Below are 23,122 nucleotides of genomic sequence, written 5' to 3'. Positions count from 1 at the left end.
TTTGAAGAATTATTTGGAATATATAATGAATTATGGAGCAAAGATATGCCAAAAGTGGTCCACCAGCCACCACACATGGGCAGGTGGCGCAGCCACTCGACACGTCACCTAAGCTTGTGTGCCCCTAGTGGCTCTCCTCTTGAAGTCCTTTGGCCCTAAAATCCTAATTACCCTAGAAAAAAAATCAAGAGAACAATTTTGGGATTTTCTACCACCGTTTGCGAGGCGGAACAGAGATAGAGCATTTTTGCTCTATGGCCGATTGATTCCACAAGGGAAACTTACCTCCGAGAGGGGGAAATCGAAGTCTTCATCATCACCAACACTCCTCTCATTGTGGGAATCATCATCTTCACCAGCACCATCTCATCTCAAACCATAGTTCGTCCTTTGTGTTCAATCTTTGTACCAAACATCATATTGGTACCTAGGAGTGCTAGTTTTTTTTTTGCGAAGTACCTAGGAGTGCTAGTTGACGGTGCAAAATACCGCCAGATCCCTCGGTAGGGTTCCAAGCGCAGTTGGAAGTCTCAGAGCAGAGGTTGCACAAAGGTTTTACCCAGGTTTGTGCCTCCGTAGAGTAATACCTTACATCCAGTTTGCTTTGATATTTCATGGTGGAGATTTACCTCGTGCAAGGGGTTTACAATGGTGATTGATATTGCTACGGAGTTGCTATATGAGATTAGATGGGAAGGCGTTTTTTGATGCGTCAAAAAAAACGTTTTATATTATGAATACGAAGGGAGTAGTACACATGCTTACTTGGTAGGTTTGGTGAAATATGATGTTTCCTCGAGTCGATGACCTCAAATTATTTAAGGAGATCATGATGTACAAAGGATGTTGGATTTCTCTACTTGCATCAACATTTTTTGGGATTCGGTAAATTCTGTTTATAATGGACTTGGAAGGGAATTTTTGGTTTCCACAATAAGATGGTCACGAAAGTAAACAAATGATCTGAAAAACTGGCTTCACTTTTGTATAAATTTAGGTAGTGGACACTGCAGGCTCTTCATCCTCTACACGATCCAGCAGACAAGGCCATTGTTGAAACAGCGCCATCTTAAGTCCGTCTTTCAAAGCAAAACAAGAAAAGGTATACGAGGGAAAAGGTTTAAAAACAGCCGGCTTATTTCTTGGCTTCATAAGTCGCGTCCGACACGGTCCGATCTCCCTGGATCGTACGGCGCGGAGCGCATCGCTTTCACCGCGCGAGGGAGTTCCATAGTCGCAGGTTTTGCGCGTGGTGGGGTTGAACGGAGATTGAAGCTCGCATAACACGTGAGTGTGACTACCCATTTTCATGTTTTTTAATGACTACTTCCTACGTTCCAAATTACTCCTCACTGAAATGGACATATCTAAAACTAAAATATATCTAGATACATTCATACGTGAGACAAGTAATTGAAAACGGAGGAAGTACTTTACATGCAGTTCTTTTGCCACCTAGCTACACGTGAGTGAGCCTGCGAATAACCTCAAGAGAAGCACGAACGAGTATCAAAGGATTTGGCACTAGCTACCAAGCTAATGGTTGCTTTGTAATGAACCGTGCCCAGTGCTGCAATAAAGCGCCGCCGGTGTCGTTGAGTTTCGCCAACGCTGCAATGGAGCATCACCGTGTAGTGGAGCTTCGTCGGCGTTGCAATGAAGCGTCGCCGGGGTCGTTGGAGCTCCATGTGCAGTTGCAGTGGAGCTTCCAATCAGCTCATCGCAGCATCGCTGGAGTAGTCGGGACCATCGCTGCTGCCATCGAAGCACGTCGCGACACCATCATTTGAAGCTGCCACGTCCGTCGTCACAACAGTGTCGCGTCCGTGAAACACGTCATTGCAGCATCATCGAAGTAGCCAGGCATCCGTTGTAGCATCACCATGGTTGTCGAAGCACAAGGCCTCAACATCACCATGACTGTACCAAGCGCGTCTTTGTAGCATCGTCATGGCCGTCGAAGCACACCAGGCACTCGAAGCATGCCGTGGCAGCATCACTGCGGCCGTCGGAGCACATCGCGACATTCGAAGTATGTCGTCGCAACACGCCTCGTAGCATCACCCGCGGCCATGTCATTGTGCTAACTTGGCGGTCATCACTACACGCCTCGTAGCATCGCCGCAGCGGTAGTCGCAACATCCTGAAAGAAGTTGGGATGCCATCGCAGCACACCACGGGCATCCGGAGCATCTCGTCGTGTCATCGTCGGGCCATCGCAGCACACCTCATACCATCGCAGCAGGCAACGCCAAGGGGAGCTGCTGCGTTGGTGGCATGGGATGCATGCTGTGCGAAGCAGGGTCGGCTTCTTTGACTAGCTGAGTTATGCATAGGCTAGCTACTGCCAACGCGCTAGCTAGCTACTACCAGCGCCGGCCACGTGAGGTGTGAACACATTTTCTAACTACTACAAACGCGTCTCTGCAAAGAAAAACGATTCGAGGTCTTAATCCAACCATCGAAAGCAGCCTAATCGAGCGGTGGGCGAGGCGGCTTACTTTCTCCTGGCATCAGCCGGATGATTTGTAGCAAGCGCCACGTGTATGAGATGTAGCAGATTTTTCCTACACTGCACTCGTTCATATTTGGTTTTGCTCATATATTGCACTAAATTTCTTTCAATAATCATCGATCGACGCAGCTACTCCAGAAGAAGAAAAAAAACCAACAATGATGCTGCTACAGGGTCTAAATAGAGAAAAAATTAAGTATATGCTAATTATATCAAAATACACCAACCATGCCATGCCTAATAGCTGATATAATAAGATAGCCTTATTACCAACAGATCTGCCAAAAAATAGTTGCTAGTTTCAGGGACCAGCGAAGGAGATAGATGCAACTAATCTGCAGATGCAGTGAAAAGTGTTTCAAATCGAGCATCTTATGGTAGTTGAAGATGTTGCTTCCTGCTCTGCATATACGCACTAACTGCATATTGCTGGGTACTAAGAATGCAACAGATGAATGAGCTATAGCCATTCCCCATATGCCAAAACTAGGGCACAAATCCGTTTAAAAAAAACAAAAAACTAGGGCACGGACCAATCCCAGTAAAGAACCACTCGAGTAGAACGGATGTGCTAAACTTTGCGCTAAAATGAACAGTTTTGATCAAGAACTTTCACACCGTCAACTCTATCCCGAGCAAACTATTTAAATTTTCTTCCATAGATGAAACCGACAAAGACTGTCTCAGGCTTTACTGACGGGCGCGACGGCACACGCCTCCGCCCGCTAGTAGGCATAGTTTACCTGATACTTCACCACCACCAGTAAGAGAGGGCACTGCAAGTCTGCAATAGAATGCTAACATGGTTTCAAATAGACTAAAGCTGACCGGCATATATATGTACTCCCTCTGTAAAGAAATATTAGAGTGTTTAGGTCACTACAGCAGTGATCTAAACGCTCTTATATTTCTTTGCGGAGGGAGTACTGTAGAAAAAACTGACGACGGAATAAGACATGATTCTAGTCAGAATATATTGGCAGGGTTTGAGCTTTTCCATCGGCATGTCATCAGGCATGCTTGTAAAGGAAGACATCTGGAACAGAGGCTGAATCCAGCTCATAGAAGCCGCTGAGCTTGCCGCCATTTTCTTCCGTCAGACAGAACGAGGGCACCCGGTGAGAGAACTTCAGATTGTGCCTTGTAGGTATCTCCACAACTCTCTTTCGCTTGCCAGGCTTGAACACCGCTGTGTAACCATTGACTTGAGTAAGAAGAGAAACTTTTGTGCTAGCTTCAGTGCGCTCGATGATCTCACCGATCCCAAATCCACAAGCATGAGGGCTCGAGGGAGTCCAGTCAGGTGTCCAGTCCATGTAGATGACCCAAATCTCACCTACTTGCGGAAAAATTTCAATCTGCTGCTTTGGGTCATGTCCGGTGCATACTAAATGAGAGAAAGTATCGTTTGTTTCGTACATGGTTGTCCAGTTTCGAATTTTAAATTTACCACAGCTGACAGGTATATCCTGCTCCAACCACTGTTTCTCCTGCTCCGCTTGGGGACAAGCTTCAAGCCAGGTCAAATAAACTTTGAAAGGCTCTAGCTCGACTTTGCTTACCCAGCCATAGAACTTAGGAAAGTTGTCAACATCACTGTATAAAGCCCATATTTGTCCACGTTCAAACTTCTCACATGAGCGGCATTCTTCGAAGTTATAGAATTCAGAATCAGGATATGTATAAACTAAGGAGGGACTATTTTGCTCAGAGAAGTCACCTAAAGCATTAGGACCATTGGGATTTTTCTGCAAGGATGTCTTTGGCTCAGAAGAAATATGTTCATGTTTTCCTCTACTGCTTGCACTGCCAGTGCTCAAATCAATGGATGTGCTGCCCTCTTTCTTGCCAGGGGACATGTAGGAGTGAAGAGAAACACAAGGAAACGCTGCATCCAGGTCAATGGGGAGACATGCAGTGTCAAGTTCCAGAAAACCTCCAGGGACACCAACTTTCTCATTCCCATTTGTCCTATAAAACGGAACACTGTGAGAAAAACGAAGTAGCTCACTTGGTGCTACCACAATTTCAGATTTCTCCTTAACTGTCGCAAATAAACAGACAAAGCCTTCAATCCTGACCAATGGGACAACAGTAACGCCAGCACTAACTGAGAAATCTGACAGGACTTCCACGACTTCATATTCATAGGATCTATGATTATCTGCATCTGATCCCCACTGCATGTTCCATCCCTTATAAAGAGCCCAGACCTCACCCTTACTGGGATGTACTTCATATTTCCTTCGTTTGCCTTTTGTCCATGAAACAATATGCGAAAACATGAGTCTGTCTTGTGATATCTCTGTTGTTCCTAAGCTAAAGCTTCCACAAGCAACGGGCAGTTCTTCATCGGACCATTTCTCCTCTGCTTCATTCATTGCAATGCGCTCCAGCCAAGTGAGATGAACTTTAAAGTTGGACGCATCCAAACTTTTTATTCTAGCATAATATCTTGGCATGCCATCAAGGTTATCATAAAGGGCCCAGATCTGACCAGTTGCAAACAGACTAGCATCCCTCAACTTCTCAAAATCGAAAAAATCTGCGTCAGGGAAAGAAAGCTTCACAGAATAGCAAGGTTGACTCTGACCAACAGTATCTGTAACTTCTGCCCTGATATTGTCCTGATCACCTATATCTGGAGTTTTAGCTTCCTCTTGGATGTCTACTTTGCCAGACACGTCAGATGGAACAGATTGCCTGTCAGCGTTAGTGACATTATCATCAAATATTTGCTTCCCATTCAAGTCAGCATTCGCTGGAAAAGTATTCTTTCTTCGCTTCTTTTTGCTATTATAGCTGAGGCTACTACTGCCATCAGCATCTTGTGTCCTCCTAGCTGATCTCCGGAGAGTGGGGGATCCTGCAGCATTTAACACTGTAGATACATCCTCTATACCCGAGTTCTTTCTGTCAAAAACACCTGTCTTCATGTTTACAGTTTGGGCAGAAGATTTACTTTCAGTCTTTGCTGGAATTTTAACTTTCCCCTTTGTAGTATACGACTCGTTAGCTTCCTTCTCACCACTAGGGTTGTCATGCCCTTTTATATCGCGTTCTGCCACATTTATCCTTATTTTGGCATATGTGTTTACACTTGTAGATGAAAGCTTCGCAGGACCAGGGACATTCATCGCATTTGAAGCTGCAGATGCATCTGCTCTACCTGACTTTGGTCTGTCAATGATGCTTGGATCAGGAGGATTTGGTATTGACCATCCACCCATATGTTCATTTGCAGTCGGTACAGCAGGTTTTTCTTGACTCATTGCTGAAGATTGATTTTGCCCGCTTGTCGTTCTTGACTGACTAGGGACATTCATAGCATTTGAAGCTGCAGATGCATCTGCTCTACCTGACTTTGGTCTGCCAATGATGCTTGGATCAGGAGGATCTGGTATTGACCATCCACCCATATGTTCATTTGCAGTTGGTACAGCAGGTTTTTCTTGATTCATTGCTGAAAATTGACTTTGCCCACTTGTCGTTCTTGACTGACTAGCTTTCTCGCCCATGGTTGGCCTGCTATACCCTTTCATGTAACCGTCACACTGGGCCGCGTTCATCCTTGGATTCGGACCTGTGGTTTCCTGTGCAGAAGAAAGCTTCACACGGCGGCCTTGTTGACTTGGAAACGTCTTTGTTGGAACTTGAGAATTAGTGGGTACACTCGATGAAGTCGGCACATACTGTTCTTGCAAGTTGTACTTGTATGCAAAGAAATTATTTTCGCAGTTCAGACAGCGGATCAGAGTGTTTAGGACATGGTTGTGATACTGATATCGCATCTGACAATGACCACATATGGTCCAAAAAGTCAGTTCATACCCAGGTACATCGCATTTGCTTGTGCCACTCTTCTTTTGTTGCTGTGTAGCTTGCTTCGGCACTTTTCTGGAAGCATACTGCCTTCTGATATCATAATGAGATCGCTTTGTTTGATCACACAATATTGAATGAGCTTCAGCAACCAACTTGAAAGCAGCTTCAGCACCAGGAAAACAGTTTTTATCGGGATGGAGTGAAAAGGCAAGCCTGAGGTATTGCTTTCTTATGTTAGCATGATCTGTTGTTGCCTCCACTTGAAGGATTGCATACCAGTCCGGCTCTCCATTCACCCTTGCCTCTGCTGCACAGTGTACAGTGCAAACACTTAACAGCTGAGATATATTTTCAAGCTCTGGAAATAGCATCTGAGCTTTAAGTGCAATCTTTCGGGCACCAGCGAAGTCTTTATCTTCCAACTTCTTTACAGCAATTTCCCTGGCCATGGAAGCCTCTTCTCTGTTGCACTCCATCATAATCACTGCCAAAAGAATACCACGAAGCTCTCACGTGAAGTGATATCAGCTGGAAATGAGTATCCTCTGACTCAAGGTTCACAGCAGATAACGGATGCGCACATCTGGATCAATTTCTCAAACAACAATATGGCTGAAAATTTACTGCATCAGGACCTACAAATTTAAGAAGTTAAGAATAATTCTTAGTAACTGAAAATTTAACACCTAAAAAAACACACATTTGTGGATTCCATAACAATAAGTCAAGATTGCTCAAGTGCAAAACCTAGTATACGAGACCACATATGATATATTCCTTCCGTTCGTAAATAGATAGTTTCCTAGAAAGCGTGCAGTCAAATTTGTTTAACTTTGACTAGCAGTAGATAAAATAATAGTTAGATTGGTAAGATGAAAGTAGAAATATTAGATTTTTCATGAAATATATTTCCATCATATTAAACTACAAGTTTCTACTAACATATACGCATGGTCAAGAATACATATTTGAGAACGAGTCAATGCTAAAACATCATCTATTTTGTGACACATCGAAAGGCAATACCAGCAACAAAAAAAAAAGACATGTGAACAAGATTGACAAAAGATATATTTCACATCAACCTTATGCACTGATTAGAGTAAGGAAGAGCGAATTGTTATTTATCATCAGCTACGTGGCCAGCGTTCTTCGTAAGTTGTTTATGCAGTACCGTAGTTTGCTATCACCAGAAAATGTTTGTAGCAGGCTATTATCAGCTCGTCGATGTACAACACCATAGTATAGTTTGTATTGCATGTGATTTAGTGACAAAAGAATGACCGGAAAGGGGCATAAGCCACTAGAAACAAATAGAGAAGTAATGGATTATCTTGCAAAGTAAATACAGTGCCATTCTCGACAACTCTAGATGAAAAGGAAAAACTTGCCATGTTCCCATGTGCAGGAAGGAGTTTGATGAGCCCAAAGTAAGACGTGTGAAAACATGGGTTGTTCAAGGAAAATTTGAGGCATCTTGGCAGCGACTCAGATGGGCTGTCTCAGGTGTAAGAAGAGATGAGAACGACTAGAGATCACTACTGGATTTGTAATACAAGAAAGTATCCAGGGAATTTCTAGATCCGGCAGATACTACATGCTTCGGGTTCAACCCTACATCCAGATTCCACCTTGGAGCCAGCCAAATAGACGACTTGCTTCAGGAGTCCGGTCCCATCTGGATCTGTTTCCGGATCATGTAAGGTCATTTCACGGAGATATTAAATTATGGTTAACTGCATTTGCATGGGTAGAGTACCTAAAAGGACAAAGCACTGGGCCGTCCATGTCAGTGCTATATAGATATACTTATCTATAAGAAAAACTCGAAGACATACTCACTGAGATGAGAACTACCAATATGACCAAAATACAGGCACATACCACAGGAAGCAGATGAAACTAGATATCTGCAGGCAAATTAAATTGCCACTCCATCATCATTACCATATCTCTCGGCAGAAACCTACTAAATCAATGCCTTCATTCATCATCACTAAACACACCAATTTCCTATGGCATCCTCTTAGAACAAGCATTGTACAGCCACTGCAAAGATTGTGGTAAGAAAAATGTTTGCAACCATATTCCTTCCTTCATTCCTTTCATTTACTTCAGCATAAAATTTAAATGCATGCATATGTGTAATTTCTAAACTATGACATAGGTACATCTCAGTACCATACCAACAGGATGTAAAGGGATCACGAGACTACAAGAGCACCCAAACAATCAGTGAAACATACACCCAACACTAACCGCAGCAACATCCAAACAATCAACAGCCAACAGAATGCAAAAATATGATGGTTGCATTGCGACAACCAGCACCATGTAGTGCATCCAAACAAGTGGCCAGTGCCAACAATGATTTGTAGGGCATTGCAGTTTTGTAAGAAAATCGTACTGATCCCCACTCTCCAAGCCCATGCTGCTGTCTGCAGCTGCCCCCCACAACCCAAATAAACACTACATATATCAATTTCGGAAATTACAGCGCGCAAACTCACCGATCGCATTCCCGGAAAAAAGTGGGGAAAAAAAGTTCGCTGATCACATAAACGAGATTAGAGGGGCCAAACATTGCAGGGGTAGATGCAGTAAACTAGGGTTTGGGGCCGCGTGGTTCGGGAGAGGCAGCGGCCTGAGAGGAGGAAAGGGTTTGTGGGCGGAGCCCAGGAGGGGCTGCCGGAGGGGACGCAATGGAGACTACATCTTCTGCTCCTACCACGCCATAGGAACACTCGCCCATGCACAGGATTGGAATTCGATCAGCGCAGGAAGAAGAAACCAATCTAAAATCTAGTTGCATCCATTCATCCATTCATCCATCCATCGATCCATCTAGGAGGTAGATCAGAGAGGAAACATGCATCCAGTTCGTCCATTCATCCATCCATCCATCTAGGAGACAGAGTAGAGCGGCGGCAGAGAGGAGAGAGCTCACCTGAGGCGACGTCGGGCGTCGAGGCCAGTGGTCGGGAGCGGAGTCGGGCGAGGCGGGCGTCGAGGCCAGCGGCCGGGGCGGAGTCGGGCGAGGCCGGGGCGGGCTGCGGGGCGGCGGCGGCGGCGCGAGCCCTAGTGTGGGGAGTTGGGGGATCGAGCAACAGAGAGGACGAGTCGTGCGACTCGTTTGGTGCGGGCGGCCACTAGTGGCAGTTTCTTAGTAATTTGCCTCTCAAATTGGGGTACTACTATACCTGGCCAGATGGGCCGGCCCGGCCCGGCACGGCCCGCCCTGAGTTAAACGGGCAAGGCACGGCATGGCCCGCCCAGGCACGCTTAGTACACGGGCCGGCACGCGTGCTGACCTCCAAGGCCCAGGCACGGCACTACTATTAAACGGGCCGGCCCATCGGCACGTTTAGCCGTCAGCCCACCTAATTTTTAGCCTATTTCCCTTGTAAAAATAAAAAAATAAAAATAAAAAAAATCTAAATGGGCCGTGCCGGGCCCCCAGCCTCCAGGCCCAGGCACGGCCCTAGGCGGGCCATGTGTCGGGCCGGCCCACCACAGGCCATGCACGCGTGCTAACGGGCCGGCCCACCATGCACAGCCTATTTGGCCAGGTATAGGTACTACCTTAAATCGAAGGGCACTATTAGGCGCCGGCGTGCCGGGCAAAAGTTTCGGCCGGTCGCCCCCCATCGTTGATATCCCGAATCGTTTACCTACCTCTCTTAATGCTTGGTCAACGGCCGGATAAAACACCACCTGCTCGCCTCTGCCAAAATAGCCGCACGCACGTCCAGTGTGAGCAAGGCGCGGCAGCAGCCTCGCGTTGCCGTCTCACCGTGGCATCGGCGTTCAAGGGAAGCATGCCGACACGATAGTTGCACCTAGGGGCAGAGCATGCTGGTTCCAGCTCGTCCCCACACATGTCGTAATACCACCCCCTCCCATCGCCGGCTGCAGCTCTACTATGGGCGGTTGCAGCTCGCAGCCAAGCCGGTTCCAGCATTTCGCCCAGCCGGTCGTAGCATGACGTCGCCGTTTCAGCACCTTCCTCCTGCCGGTTGCAGCTCCGCCATGAAACGCCACAAAAAAATCAGCAAGAAAAATTATATTCACGGGTGGTAGCAAAAACCAGAAATTGTCCCAACAAAAAACAATACCAGTTTCAGCAAAAATGCGTTGATGCCGACCATCACAACAAAAAGAAAACTCACCGGATCCAGCAAAATGTTTGGTCGGTTGTAGCAAAACAAAAAGCCGATGCAGCAAAACGACTTGAATGGTCGTCCGGTTGCAGCAGTGGTCATGTGTGGATGCAGCTTTTCGTCGACCAGTTCCAGCAAAAAAATTCACCGGTTGCAGCACGGGAGGTCGTCTTCTCCATCGCCGGCAGCTTTTGGTTGCAGCTTTGCGCCCGGTCGGTTCCAGCAACAAAAACTAGCGGTTTGTAGCACAAGGGTTCGTCATCTCCATCACAAGCTACCGCTGGTTGCAACGCCGAGCGACATGGTGCGACCGGTCGAAGATTCGGCCGGCATGTAGGCACAGAGGTTTTTCCTAAATCGAAACATTTTGTTTTGTTTTTGGGAGCGCCCGAAATCACCGGAAGCTTCCTAGATGATCTTCGATTGGAGTGCCGATTCTAATGATTTTCGATTGGAGTACCGATTCTAGCTATTTTCAGATGATTCTGGACAATCAGGTCGAGTTCTTTTAAGCTTTTGATTTTTCACACCAAGATTGTCCAGAATCGAGCCGAAAGAATTTGGCCTAAGTCCTAGGGCATTATTCACGTGGAATTACAAATGTACCCCTTGTTGTCAGATGACCAAATTACCCTTGAGGAGGAAGGCAAACAGGCCCATCAAGAGGTCCTAGGTATGCGGATCGGGCCGAAAGAAGCACGACTGGGGTCGTGCCTGTGCAGCGATGCGAGCCTCATGTGTCTGAACGACCTGTTTATTTTATTTTTGCTTTTAGTTTTTAGTTTTGTTGCATAGCCAAAAATAGAGTTAATTGCATGATGGTACCATTATCGGGCAGTCTCAACGAAATGGTACCACTTTTTTTAACTTTTTTTTGCATGCGGGTACCAAGTCTCGGGCGCGCGGTCACAAATTAATCTAAATTGCGTATAAACATGTATTTTGATGGTGAAATTGTTGGAAATATGCCCTAGAGGCAATAATAAAAGGATTATTATTATATTTCCTTGTTCATGATAATTGTCTTTTATTCATGCTATAATTGTATTATCCGAAAATTGTAATGCACGTGTGAATACATAGACCACAACATGTCCCTAGTGAGCCTCTAGTTGACTAGCTCGTTGATCAACAGATAGTCATGGTTTCCTGACTATTGATATTGGATGTCATTGATAACGGGATCACATCATTAGGAGAATGATGTGATGGACAAGACCCAATCCTAAGCATAGCACAAGATCGTGTAGTTCGTTTTGCTATAGCTTTTCCAATGTCAAGTATCCTTTCCTTAGACCATGAGATCATGTAACTCCCGGATACCATAGGAGTGCTTTGGGTGTACCAAACGTCACAACGTAACTGGGTGACTATAAAGGTGCACTACAGATATCTCCGAAAGTGTCTGTTGGGCTGACACGGATCGAGACTGGGATTTGTCACTCCGTATGACGGAGAGGTATCTCTGGGCCCACTCGGTAATGCATCATCATAATGAGCTCAAAGTGACCAAGTGTCTGGTCACGGGATCATGCATTACGGTACGAGTAAAGTGACTTGCCGGTAACGAGATTGAACGAGGTATTGGGATACCGACAATCGAATCTCGGGCAAGTAACGTACCGATTGACAAAGGGAATTGTATACGAGGTTGCTTAAATCCTCGACATCGTGGTTCATCTGATGAGATCCTCGAGGAGCATGTGGGAGCCAACATGGGTATCCAGATCCCGCTGTTGGTTATTGACTGGAGAGCCGTCTCGGTCATGTCTGCATGTCTCCCGAACCCGTAGGGTCTACACACTTAAGGTTCGGTGACGCTAGGGTTGTAAAGATATTAGTATGCAGCAAACCTAAAGTTGTTCGGAGTCCCGGATGAGATCCCAGACATCACGAGGAGTTCCGGAATGGTCCGGAGGTAAAGAATTATATATGGGAAGTTGTTTTTCGGCCATCGGGAAAGTTTCGGGGGTTACCGGTATTGTACCGAGACCACCGGAAGGGTCCCGGGGGTCCACCGAGTGGGGCCACCCATCCCGGAGGGCCCCATGGGCTGAGGTGGGAGGGAAACCAGCCCCTAGTGGGCTGGTGCGCCCCCCGCTGGGCCCCCCTCTGCGCCTAGGGTTGGGAACCCTAGGGGAGGGGGCGCCTCCACTTGCCTTGGGGGGGGCAAGTCTCCCCCCTTGGCCGCCGCCCCCCCTAGGAGATCCCATCTCCTAGGGCCGGCCCCCCTTGGGGTCCCTATATAAAGAGGGGGGTGGGAGGGCAGCCGCACCCTGACATATGGCGCCTCCCTACCCCCCTTGCTACACCTCCTCCTCCCGTAGTCGCTTGGCGAAGCCCTGCTGGAACCCTGCTGCATCCACCACCACGCCGTCGTGCTGCTGGATCTTCATCAACCTCTCCTTCCCCCTTGCTGGATCAAGAAGGAGGATACGTCACGCTGATCATACGTGTGTTGAATGCGGAGATGCCGTCCGTTCGGCGCTAGGATCTCCGGTGATTTGGATCACGACGAGTACGACTCCCTCAACCCCGTTCTCTTGAACGCTTCCGCTCGCGATCTACAAGGGTATGTAGATGCACTCCTCTCTCTCATTGCTAGATGAACTCATAGATTGATCTTGGTGAACGTAGGAAATTTTTTATTTTATGCAACGTTCCCCAACAGTGGTATCAGAGCTAGGTCTATGTGTAGTTCTCTATTGCATGAGTAGAACACAAATCTGTTGTGGGCGTAGATGTTGTCAACTTTCTTGACACTACTAGTCTTATTTTGCTTCAGCGGTATTGTGGGATGAAGCGGCCCGGACCGACCTTACACGTACGCTTACGTGAGATGGGTTCCATCGACTGACATGCACTAGTTGCATAAGATGGCTAGCGGGTGTCTGTCTCTCCCAGTTTAGTTGGAGCGGATTCGATGAAAAGGGTCCTTATGAAGGGTAAATAGAAGTTGACAAACCACGTTGTGGTTATTCGTAGGTAAGAAAACGTTCTTGCTAGAACCTTTTTGCAGCCACGTAAAAGATGCAACAACAATTAGAGGACGTCCAACTTGTTTTTGCAGCAATTGTTTTGTGATGTGATATGGCCAAAAGTTGTGATGAATGATGAATGATATATTGTGATGTATGAGATCATGTTCTTGTAATAGGAATCACGACTTGCATGTCGATGAGTATGACAACCGGCAGGAGCCATAGGAGTTGTCTTAATTATTGTATGACCTGTGTGTCAATGATTTAACGCCATGTAATTACTTTACTTTATTGCTAAACCGTTAGCCATAGTAGTAGAAGTAAAAGTTGGCGAGTAACTTCATGGAGACACGATGATGGAGATCATGATGATGGAGATCATGGTGTCATGCCGGTGACGAAGATGATCATGGAGCCCCGAAGATGGAGATCAAAGGAGCTATATGATATTGGCCATATCATGTCACTACTATATAATTGCATGTGATGTTTATTATGTTTATGCATCTTGTTTACTTAGAATGATGGTAGCAAATAAGATGATCCCTTATAATAATTTCAACAAAGTGTTCCCCCTAACTATGCGCCGTTGCTAAAGTTCGTCGTTTCGAAGCACCACGTGATGATCGGGTGTGATAGATTCATACGTTCACATACAACGGGTGTAAGACAGTTTTACACATGCAAAAACACTTAGGTTAACTTGACGAGCCTAGCATGTACAGACATGGCCTCGGAACGCAGAGACCGAAAGGTCGAACATGAGTCGTATGGAAGATACGATCAACATGGAGATGTTCACCGATGATGACTAGTCCGTCTCACGTGATGATCGGACACGGCCTAGTCGACTCGAATCATGTAACACTTAGATGACTAGAGGGATGTCAAATCTGAGTGGGAGTTCATTAAATAATTTGATTAGATGAACTTAATTATCATGAACTTAGTCTAAAATCTTTGCAAAATATGTCTTGTAGATCAAATGGCCAACGCTCATGTCAACATGAACTTCAAAGCGTTCCTAGAGAAAACCAAGCTGAAAGATGATGGCAGCAACTATACGGACTGGGTCCGGAACCTGAGGATCATCCTCATAGCTGCCAAGAAAGCATATGTCCTAGAAGGACCGCTAAGTGAAGCACCCATCCTAGAGAACCAAGACGTTATGAACGCTTGGCAGTCACGTGCTGATGATTACTCCCTCGTTCAGTGCGGCATGCTTTACAGCTTAGAACCGGGGCTCCAAACGCGTTTTGAGCAACACGGAGCATATGAGATGTTCGAGGAGCTGAAAATGGTTTTCCAAGCTCATGCCCGGGTCGAGAGATATGAATTGTCCGACAAGTTCTATAGTTGTAAGATGGAGGGAAATAGTTCTATCAGTGAGCACATACTCAAAATGTCTGGGTTGCACAACCGCCTATCCCAGCTGGACATTAACCTCCCGGACGAGGCGGTCATTGACAGAATCCTTCAGTCGCTCCCATCGAGCTACAAGAGCTTTGTGATGAACTGCAATATGCAGGGGATGGAGAAAACTATTCCTGAAGTATTTTCAATGCTGAAGTCAGCAGAGGTAGAAATCAAGAAAGAACATCAAGTGTTGATGGTCAATAAAACCACCAAGTTCAAGAAGGGCAAGGGTAAGAAGAACTTCAAGAAGGACGGCAAGGATGTTGCCGCGCCCGGTAAGCCAGTTGCCGGGAAGAAGTCAAAGAATGGACCCAAGCCTGAGACTGAGTGCTTTTATTGCAAAAGGAAGGGTCACTGGAAGCGGAACTGCCCCAAATACTTAGCGGCCAGAAAGGCCGGCAACACTAAAGGTATATTTGATATACATGTAATTGATGTGTACCTTACCAGTACTCGTAGTAACTCTTGGGTATTTGATACCGGTGTCGTTGCTCATATTTGTAACTCACAGCAGGAGCTGCGGAATAAGCAGAGACTGGCGAAGGACGAGGTGACGATGCGCGTCGGGAATGGTTCCAAGGTCGATGTGATCACTGTCGGCACGCTACCTCTACATTTACCCACAGAATTAGTTTTAAACCTCAATAATTGTTATTTAGTGCCAAGTTTGAGCATGAACATTGTATCTGGATCTCGTTTAATGCGAGATGGCTACTCATTTAAATCCAAGAATAATGGTTGTTCTATTTATATGAGAGATATGTTTTATGGTCATGCCCCGATGGTCAATGGTTTATTCTTAATGAATCTCGAACGTAATGTTACACATATTCATAGTGTGAATACCATAAGATGTAAAGTTGATAACGATAGTCCCACATACTTGTGGCACTGCCGCCTTGGTCACATTGGTGTCAAGCGCATGAAGAAGCTCCATGCTGATGGACTTTTAGAGTCTCTCGATTATGAATCATTTGACACATGCGAACCATGCCTCATGGGCAAAATGACCAAGACTCCGTTCTCTGGAACAATGGAGCGAGCAACCAACTTATTGGAAATCATACATACTGATGTGTGTGGTCCAATGAGCGTTGAGGCTCGCGGAGGATATCATTATGTTCTCACTCTCACTAATGACTTAAGTAGATATGGGTATGTCTACTTGATGAAACACAAGTCTGAGACCTTTGAAAAGTTCAAGGAATTTCAGAATGAAGTAGAGAATCAACGTGACCGAAAAATAAAGTTCTTACGATCAGATCATGGAGGAGAATATTTAAGTCACGAATTTGGTACGCACTTAAGGAAATGTGGAATCGTTTCACAGCTCACGCCGCCTGGAACACCTCAGCGTAATGGTGTGTCCGAACGTCGTAATCGCACTCTATTGGATATGGTGCGATCTATGATGTCTCTTACCGATTTACCACTATCATTTTGGGGATACGCTCTAGAGACAGCTACATTCACTTTAAATAGGGCTCCGTCTAAATCCGTTGAGACGACACCGTATGAATTATGGTTTGGGAAGAAACCTAAGCTGTTGTTTCTAAAAGTTTGGGGATGTGATGCTTATGTCAAGAAACTTCAACCTGAAAAGCTCAAACCCAAGTCGGAAAAATGCGTCTTCATAGGATACCCTAAGGAAACCATTGGGTATACCTTCTACCTTAGATCCGAAGGCAAGATCTTTGTTGCCAAGAGCGGATCCTTTCTGGAAAAAGAGTTTCTCTCGAAAGGAGTAAGTGGGAGAAAATTAGAACTCGATGAAGTACTACCTCTTGAACCGGAAAGTAGTGCAGCTCAGGAAAATGTTCCTGTGGTGCCTACACCGACTGGAGAGGAAATTAATGATGATGATCAAGGTACTTCGGATCAAGTTGCTACTGAACCTCATAGGTCCACAAGGACACGTTCCACACCAGAGTGGTATGGCAACCCTGTCCTGGAAATCATGTTGTTAGACAACGGTGAACCTTCGAACTATGAAGAAGCGATGGCGGGCCCAGATTCCAACAAATGGCTTGAAGCCATGCAATCCGAGATAGAATCCATGTATGAAAACAAAGTATGGACTTTAACAGACTTGCCGGATGATCGGCGAGCGATAGAAAACAAATGGATCTTTAAGAAGAAGACAGACGCGGATGGTAATATTACCATCTATAAAGCTCGACTTGTCGCTAAGGGTTATCGGCAAGTTCAAGGGGTTGACTACGATGAGACTTTCTCTCTCGTAGCGAAGCTGAAGTCCGTCCGAATCATGTTAGCAATTGCTGCATACTATGATTATGAGATATGGCAGATGGACGTCAAAACGGCATTCCTTAACGACTATCTTAAGGAAGAACTGTATATGATGCAGCCGGAAGGTTTTGTCAATCCTAAAAATGCTAACAAGGTATGCAAGCTCCAGCGATCCATTTATGGGCTGGTGCAAGCATCTCGGAGTTGGAACATTCACTTTGATGAGATGATCAAAGCGTTTGGGTTTATGCAGACTTATGGAGAAGCCTGCGTTTACAAGAAAGTGAGTGGGAGCTCTGTAGCATTTCCCATATTATATGTAGATGACATACTTTTGATGGGAAATGATATAGAACTTTTGGACAACATTAAGGCCTACTTGAATAAGTGTTTTTCAATGAAGGACCTTGGAGAAGCTGCTTACATATTAGGCATCAAGATCTATAGGGATAGATCGAGACGCCTCATAGGTCTTTCACAAAGCACATACCTTGATAAGATATTGAAGAAGTTCAAAATGGATCAGTCCAAGAAAGGGTTCTTGCCAGTATTGCAAGGTGTGAGATTGAGCTCGGCTCAATGCCCAACCACGGCAGAAGATAAAGAAGAGATGAGTGTCATCCCCTATGCCTCAGCCATAGGATCTATTATGTATGCCATGCTGTGTACTAGACCTGATGTAAACCTTGTCGTAAGTTTGGTAGGAAGGTACCAAAGTAATCCCGGCAAGGAACACTGGACAACGGTCAAGAATATCCTGAAGTACCTGAAGAGGACTAAGGATATGTTTCTCGTTTTTGGAGGTGACGAAGAGCTCGTCGTAAAGGGTTACGTCGACGCTAGCTTCGACACAGATCTGGATGACTCTAAGTCACAAACCGGATACGTGTATATGTTGAATCGTGGAGCAGTAAGCTGTTGCAGTTGCAAGCAGAGCGTCGTGGCGGGATCTACATGTGAAGCGGAGTACATGGTAGCCTCGGAGGCAGCGCATGACGCAATATGGATGAAGGAGTTCATCACCGACCTAGGAGTCAAACCCAATGCGTCGGGGCCAATCACTCTCTTCTGTGACAACACTGGAGCTATTGCCCTTGCCAAGGAGCCCAGGTTTCACAAGAAGACCAGGCACATCAAGCGTTGTTTCAACTCCATCCGTGAAAATGTTCAAGATGGAGACATAGATATTTCCAAAGTACATACGGATCTGAATGTCGCAGATCCGTTGACTAAACCTCTTCCGCGAGCAAAACATGATCAACACCAGAACTCTATGGGTGTTCGATTCATCACAATGTAACTAGATTATTGACTCTAGTGCAAGTGGGAGACTGTTGGAAATATGCCCTAGAGGCAATAATAAAAGGATTATTATTATATTTCCTTGTTCATGATAATTGTCTTTTATTCATGCTATAATTGTATTATCCGGAAATCGTAATGCACGTGTGAATACATAGACTACAACATGTCCCTAGTGAGCCTCTAGTTGACTAGCTCGTTGATCAACAAATAGTCATGGTTTCCTGACTATGGACATTGGATGTCATTGATAACGGGATCACATCATTAGGAGAATGATGTGATGGACAAGACCCAATCCTAAGCATAGCACAAGATCGTGTAGTTCGTTTTGCTAGAGCTTTTCCAATGTCAAGTATCCTTTCCTTAGACCATGAGATTGTGTAACTCCCGGATACCATAGGAGTGCTTTGGGTGTACCAAACGTCACAACGTAACTAGGTGACTATAAAGGTGCACTACAGGTATCTCCGAAAGTGTCTGTTGGGTTGACACGGATCGAGACTGGGATTTGTCACTCCGTATGACGGAGAGGTATCTCTGGGGCCACTCGGTAATGCATCATCATAATGAGCTCAAAGTGAACAAGTGTCTGGTCACGGGATCATGCATTACGGTACGAGTAAAGTGACTTGCCGATAACGAGATTGAACGAGGTATTGGGATACCGACGATCGAATCTCGGGCAAGTAACGTACCGATTGACAAAGGGAATTGTATACGGGGTTGCTTAAATCCTCGACATCGTGGTTCATCCGATGAGATCATCGAGGAGCATGTGGGAGCCAACATGGGTATCCAGATCCCACTGTTGGTTATTGACCGGAGAGCCGTATCGGTCATGTCTGCATGTCTCTCGAACCCGTAGGGTCTACACACTTAAGGTTCGGTGACGCTAGGGTTGTAAAGATATTAGTATGCATCAAACCGAAAGTTGTTCGGAGTCCCGGATGAGATCTTGGACGTCACGAGGAGTTCCGGAATGGTCCGGAGGTAAAGAATTATATATGGGAAGTCATTTTTCGGCCATCGGGAAAGTTTCGGGGGTTACCGGTATTGTACCGGGACCACCGGAAGGGTCCCGGGGGTCCACCAGGTGGGGCCACCCATCCCGGAGGGCCCCATGGGCTGAAGTGGGAGGGGAACCAGCCCCTAGTGGGCTGGTTCACCCCCCCGGGCCCCCCTCTGCGCCTAGGGTTGGGAACCCTAGGGGAGGGGGCGCCTCCACTTGCCTTGGGGGCCAAGTCTCTCCCCTTGGCCGCCGCCCCCCCTAGGAGATCCATCTCCTAGGGCCGGCGCCCCCCTGGGGTCCCTATATAAAGAGGGGGGGTGGGAGGGCAGCCGCACCCTGACATCTGGCGCCTCCCTACCCCCCTTGCTACACCTCCTCCTCCCGTAGTCGCTTGGCGAAGCCCTGTCGGAACCCTGCTGCATCCATCACCACGCCGTCATGCTGCTGGATCTTCACCAACCTCTCCTTCCCCCTTGCTGGATCAAGAAGGAGGAGACGTCACGCTGACCGTACGTGTGTTGAACGCAGAGGTGCCGTCCGTTCGGCGTCAGGATCTCCGGTGATTTGGATCACGACGAGTACGACTCCCTCAACCCCGTTCTCTTGAACGCTTCCGCTCGCGATCTACAAGGGTATGTAGATGCACTCCTCTCTCTCGTTGCTAGATGAACTCATAGATTGATCTTGGTGAATGTAGGAATTTTTTTTATTTTATGCAATGTTCCCCAACAGAAACTGACCAGCTGAGCCTGCTTGTCAAGGGCCGATGTGGCATGTTTTCTTGCAGAAAAAAGCTTGTTCCAAATTTAATGATGCAAATGCCATATGCGAAAGTCTTAAAAAGGGGGGGGGGTCGGCATAGCCAGGAACTACACCGGAGAGCCTTAGGTGAGTTAATTACAAGATAGTACCACATTTGGTGTGGTGGTGGCGAATTGATACCAAGTTTGATAATTTTTACGTGTTAGTACCAAGCTTGGGGTGAACCATTGCAAATCAGGCTAAACTTCGTATTTATACGTATTGACGCTGGAACTGACTGCCTGGGCCTGCGCGTCAGCTGCCATGCTGGGGAATTGGCACCCGCCCCGTCGCTCGATAGGTGTGGTCCGGCTCGAACCGGCCCGACCCGTGCTCCACTTTGTTCCTCCTTGCTCGTGCCCCCCTCCTCGCTCCTCTCTCGCCGCCCTTGTTGCCACCGACAGCTTTGCCGGACCAGACCGCCGCCGCCTGCCATGGTTTCAAAGACAAAAGTAGTGAGGACACGTCCAGCCTGCCGTACATGCACTCAACCTCATCAACGGACGGGCTTAACCAAGTGAGTTTCTTTGAGCTAGGTTTAGGGTTAGGGTTTCAGATTTGGGCCTTTTTGATTTGGTTGATTTCACTGGGTTTTGATTTGGGCATTTTGTTTGTACGAGCTTCTGTAGGCCCCTTTCAGCGTTGAAGATCCAGATTACCATGGGCTTGAGCTGGATATGATGTCCCCATGTGAGAAGCACGGCATGACATTTGAGAGGCTTGTCGCATTTGAAGGAACATACACAGGCAGAAGGTTCTTAGCATGTGCAAAGCCGGTATGAATTGTAGGCTGATAGTGGGATATTATATTTAGGTTGATAGTGTCATATTATTGTTGGTATGACAGTGGGATATTGAACATCAGTACAAGGGCTGATTATTAGGGCATATTTAGGTTGGCAGTGGAATCTTTACTGTCATTTTGTTATGGCTGATTATTCACTTTTGCAACAGCAATAGCTTGTGTAGTTTAAGTACAATGGTACTGTTATTTTGCAGTGGGATTGTTCTTGCTATCATGTGAAATATTCAGTCTGGGACTTCTACAGGTTATATGTAGCTGTTGTGGCATTTTAGCTACTGTTCATTATGTTGCTGTTAATTTTGCTCCTGTTTGGTACTAAATATTGAGTGAACTATTACTTTTATGTTGGGATGCACCTGCTTTTATGTATCTAAATGCTACAAATATTTAGTTGAATGGATAGTATGTACTGCATATGCTTTGGCAATTCACCAAGTTTGCAGTTTTAGCTTGCTCTTATTTTGTAGCTGATTACCAAAATATAGTTCAATTCCGTAGTTGAGTGGTGATGTAATTGATGGATGCTCATGCTGTTATTTAGTGGGTAGGTACAATTACCAGTGTAGTTGAGTGGTGCTGTAATTTGGAATAAGTGATGCATTTGTTATTACCAATGTAGAAAGGAAAAACAATGCTATTGCTCTTCTTCTTTATTTACCTATGGTATGAACTAACTTGTTATTTTTCTCTTTTTGCTCTTTTTGTAGGAAGGTGAGAATTGTGGGTTTGTTGAATGGGTTGATCACCAGTGGCCCTCAACAATGCAGAATGCATTGTTGAAGCTGTGGGAAGTGGTTGAAGATAGCAAGAGTGCTAGTGCGAGTGATAATCTTGAAAGTGCTTTGACTATTCACCATCTCACAGAAGAGAAGAACAAGCTGGAGGCCAACTATGACAAGTTAGTCCAAGATGTGCATGAGCTTATGAGCTTCCAGGAGGAGAGGGTGGTGGATTTCAGATATCTGCAGTCCAACATTACATATCAGCAGCAATGCATAAGTGAACTGGTGGCTGGTATGAAGGTAGAGATGGCAAAGAAAGATGCATAGTCTGAGAAGCTTAATCAGAAGTATGAAGTGCTGTTGAACCTGACAAGAGCTCAAGCAACAGTCATACAGAACTTGAAGTTCAAGAATATGACAGACAAGCAATTGCTTAGTGAAGCTAAGATGAACTTAGAGTTGAAGAATGCAGAACTCACAAAGTCTGCGGAGAAGCTCACCGAAGATAAGCTAGAGTTGAAGTTTCAGGTTGCTGATTTGCTTAAGGGAAAGGAAAAGCATTTGAAGAGAAGGGGCAGCTATAGCTTCAGATTGATGAGCTGATGAAGGCAGAGGACAAGCTGAAGGAGAAGATCAAGGGGATCCAGGCCATCTTAGAGAAGTGAAGAAGATGAATATGAGATTAGTGGGCAATGCTGACCTTTTGGGCATGATGGTTGTGTAGTGTATGGCTCTACTAATTGTGAAGTATGGCTGTGTATGTATGTAGTAGATATGCTTTTCATCCTTTTGTGAGAAAAGGATGAACTATGCATTTGAACTCCACTATGTATTGTGAACAATGGATGTGTACCCTATAATATGTTGAACTCCAGTAAGTATTGTGTTATGATTGTGTACCCTTTGAATGCTTAGATTATTATGCTATATAGTGACTCAATATTCTGTGCCATGATTGGTAGACTAAAAGTTATGATTTCTCATGCACTAGGTTTTATATTAGATGATTATGTTAGCATTGGAAGACTATTTGATGGTTATGTTAGCACTGGAATATTAGATGGTTATGTTATATCATGCATTGGAAGCCTATGTTTAGGTTTTAGTGGTTCCATCGACCCCGAGCCACGGTAAACCCTAATGGTTACGTTTTACTGTTTCGTCGACCCCGAGCCACTGGAAACCCTAATGGTTAGGTTTTAGTGGTTCTGTCGACCCCGAGCCACCGTAAACCCTAATGGTTAGGTTTTAGTGGTTCCGTCAACCCCGAGCCACCGTAAACCCTAAAGGTTAGGTTTTAGTGGTTCCGTTGACCCCGAGCCACCATAAACCC

At 45.8% G+C, this 23,122-nt stretch overlaps 1 protein-coding gene across 1 annotated transcript; it reads right to left on the bottom strand.

The window, feature by feature from the left end:
• Positions 1-3,142: 3,142 nt before the first annotated feature.
• On the bottom strand, positions 3,143-9,427 carry LOC119362212. Its single transcript, XM_037627410.1, has 2 exons — positions 9,288-9,427; positions 3,143-6,975 (listed from the first exon to the last, which is right to left on the bottom strand). Exon 2 carries the CDS (start codon positions 6,817-6,819, stop codon positions 3,526-3,528), a length of 3,294 nt encoding a protein of 1,097 aa, XP_037483307.1. The 5' UTR covers positions 6,820-6,975; positions 9,288-9,427; the 3' UTR covers positions 3,143-3,525.
• Between the last annotated feature and the right edge of the window lie 13,695 nt (positions 9,428-23,122).

This window comes from Triticum dicoccoides, chromosome 2B (genome assembly GCF_002162155.2).
Source record: "Triticum dicoccoides isolate Atlit2015 ecotype Zavitan chromosome 2B, WEW_v2.0, whole genome shotgun sequence".
Lineage (NCBI taxonomy): Eukaryota > Viridiplantae > Streptophyta > Magnoliopsida > Poales > Poaceae > Triticum > Triticum dicoccoides.
Note: the sequence above shows the minus strand (reverse complement) of the source record. Positions and strands in the feature narration are given on the sequence as shown.

Coding starts and splice junctions, on each gene's coding strand:
- LOC119362212 (XM_037627410.1), bottom strand. CDS start 6,819: ATGATGGAGTGCAACAGAGAAGAGGCTTCCATGGCCAGGGAAATTGCT.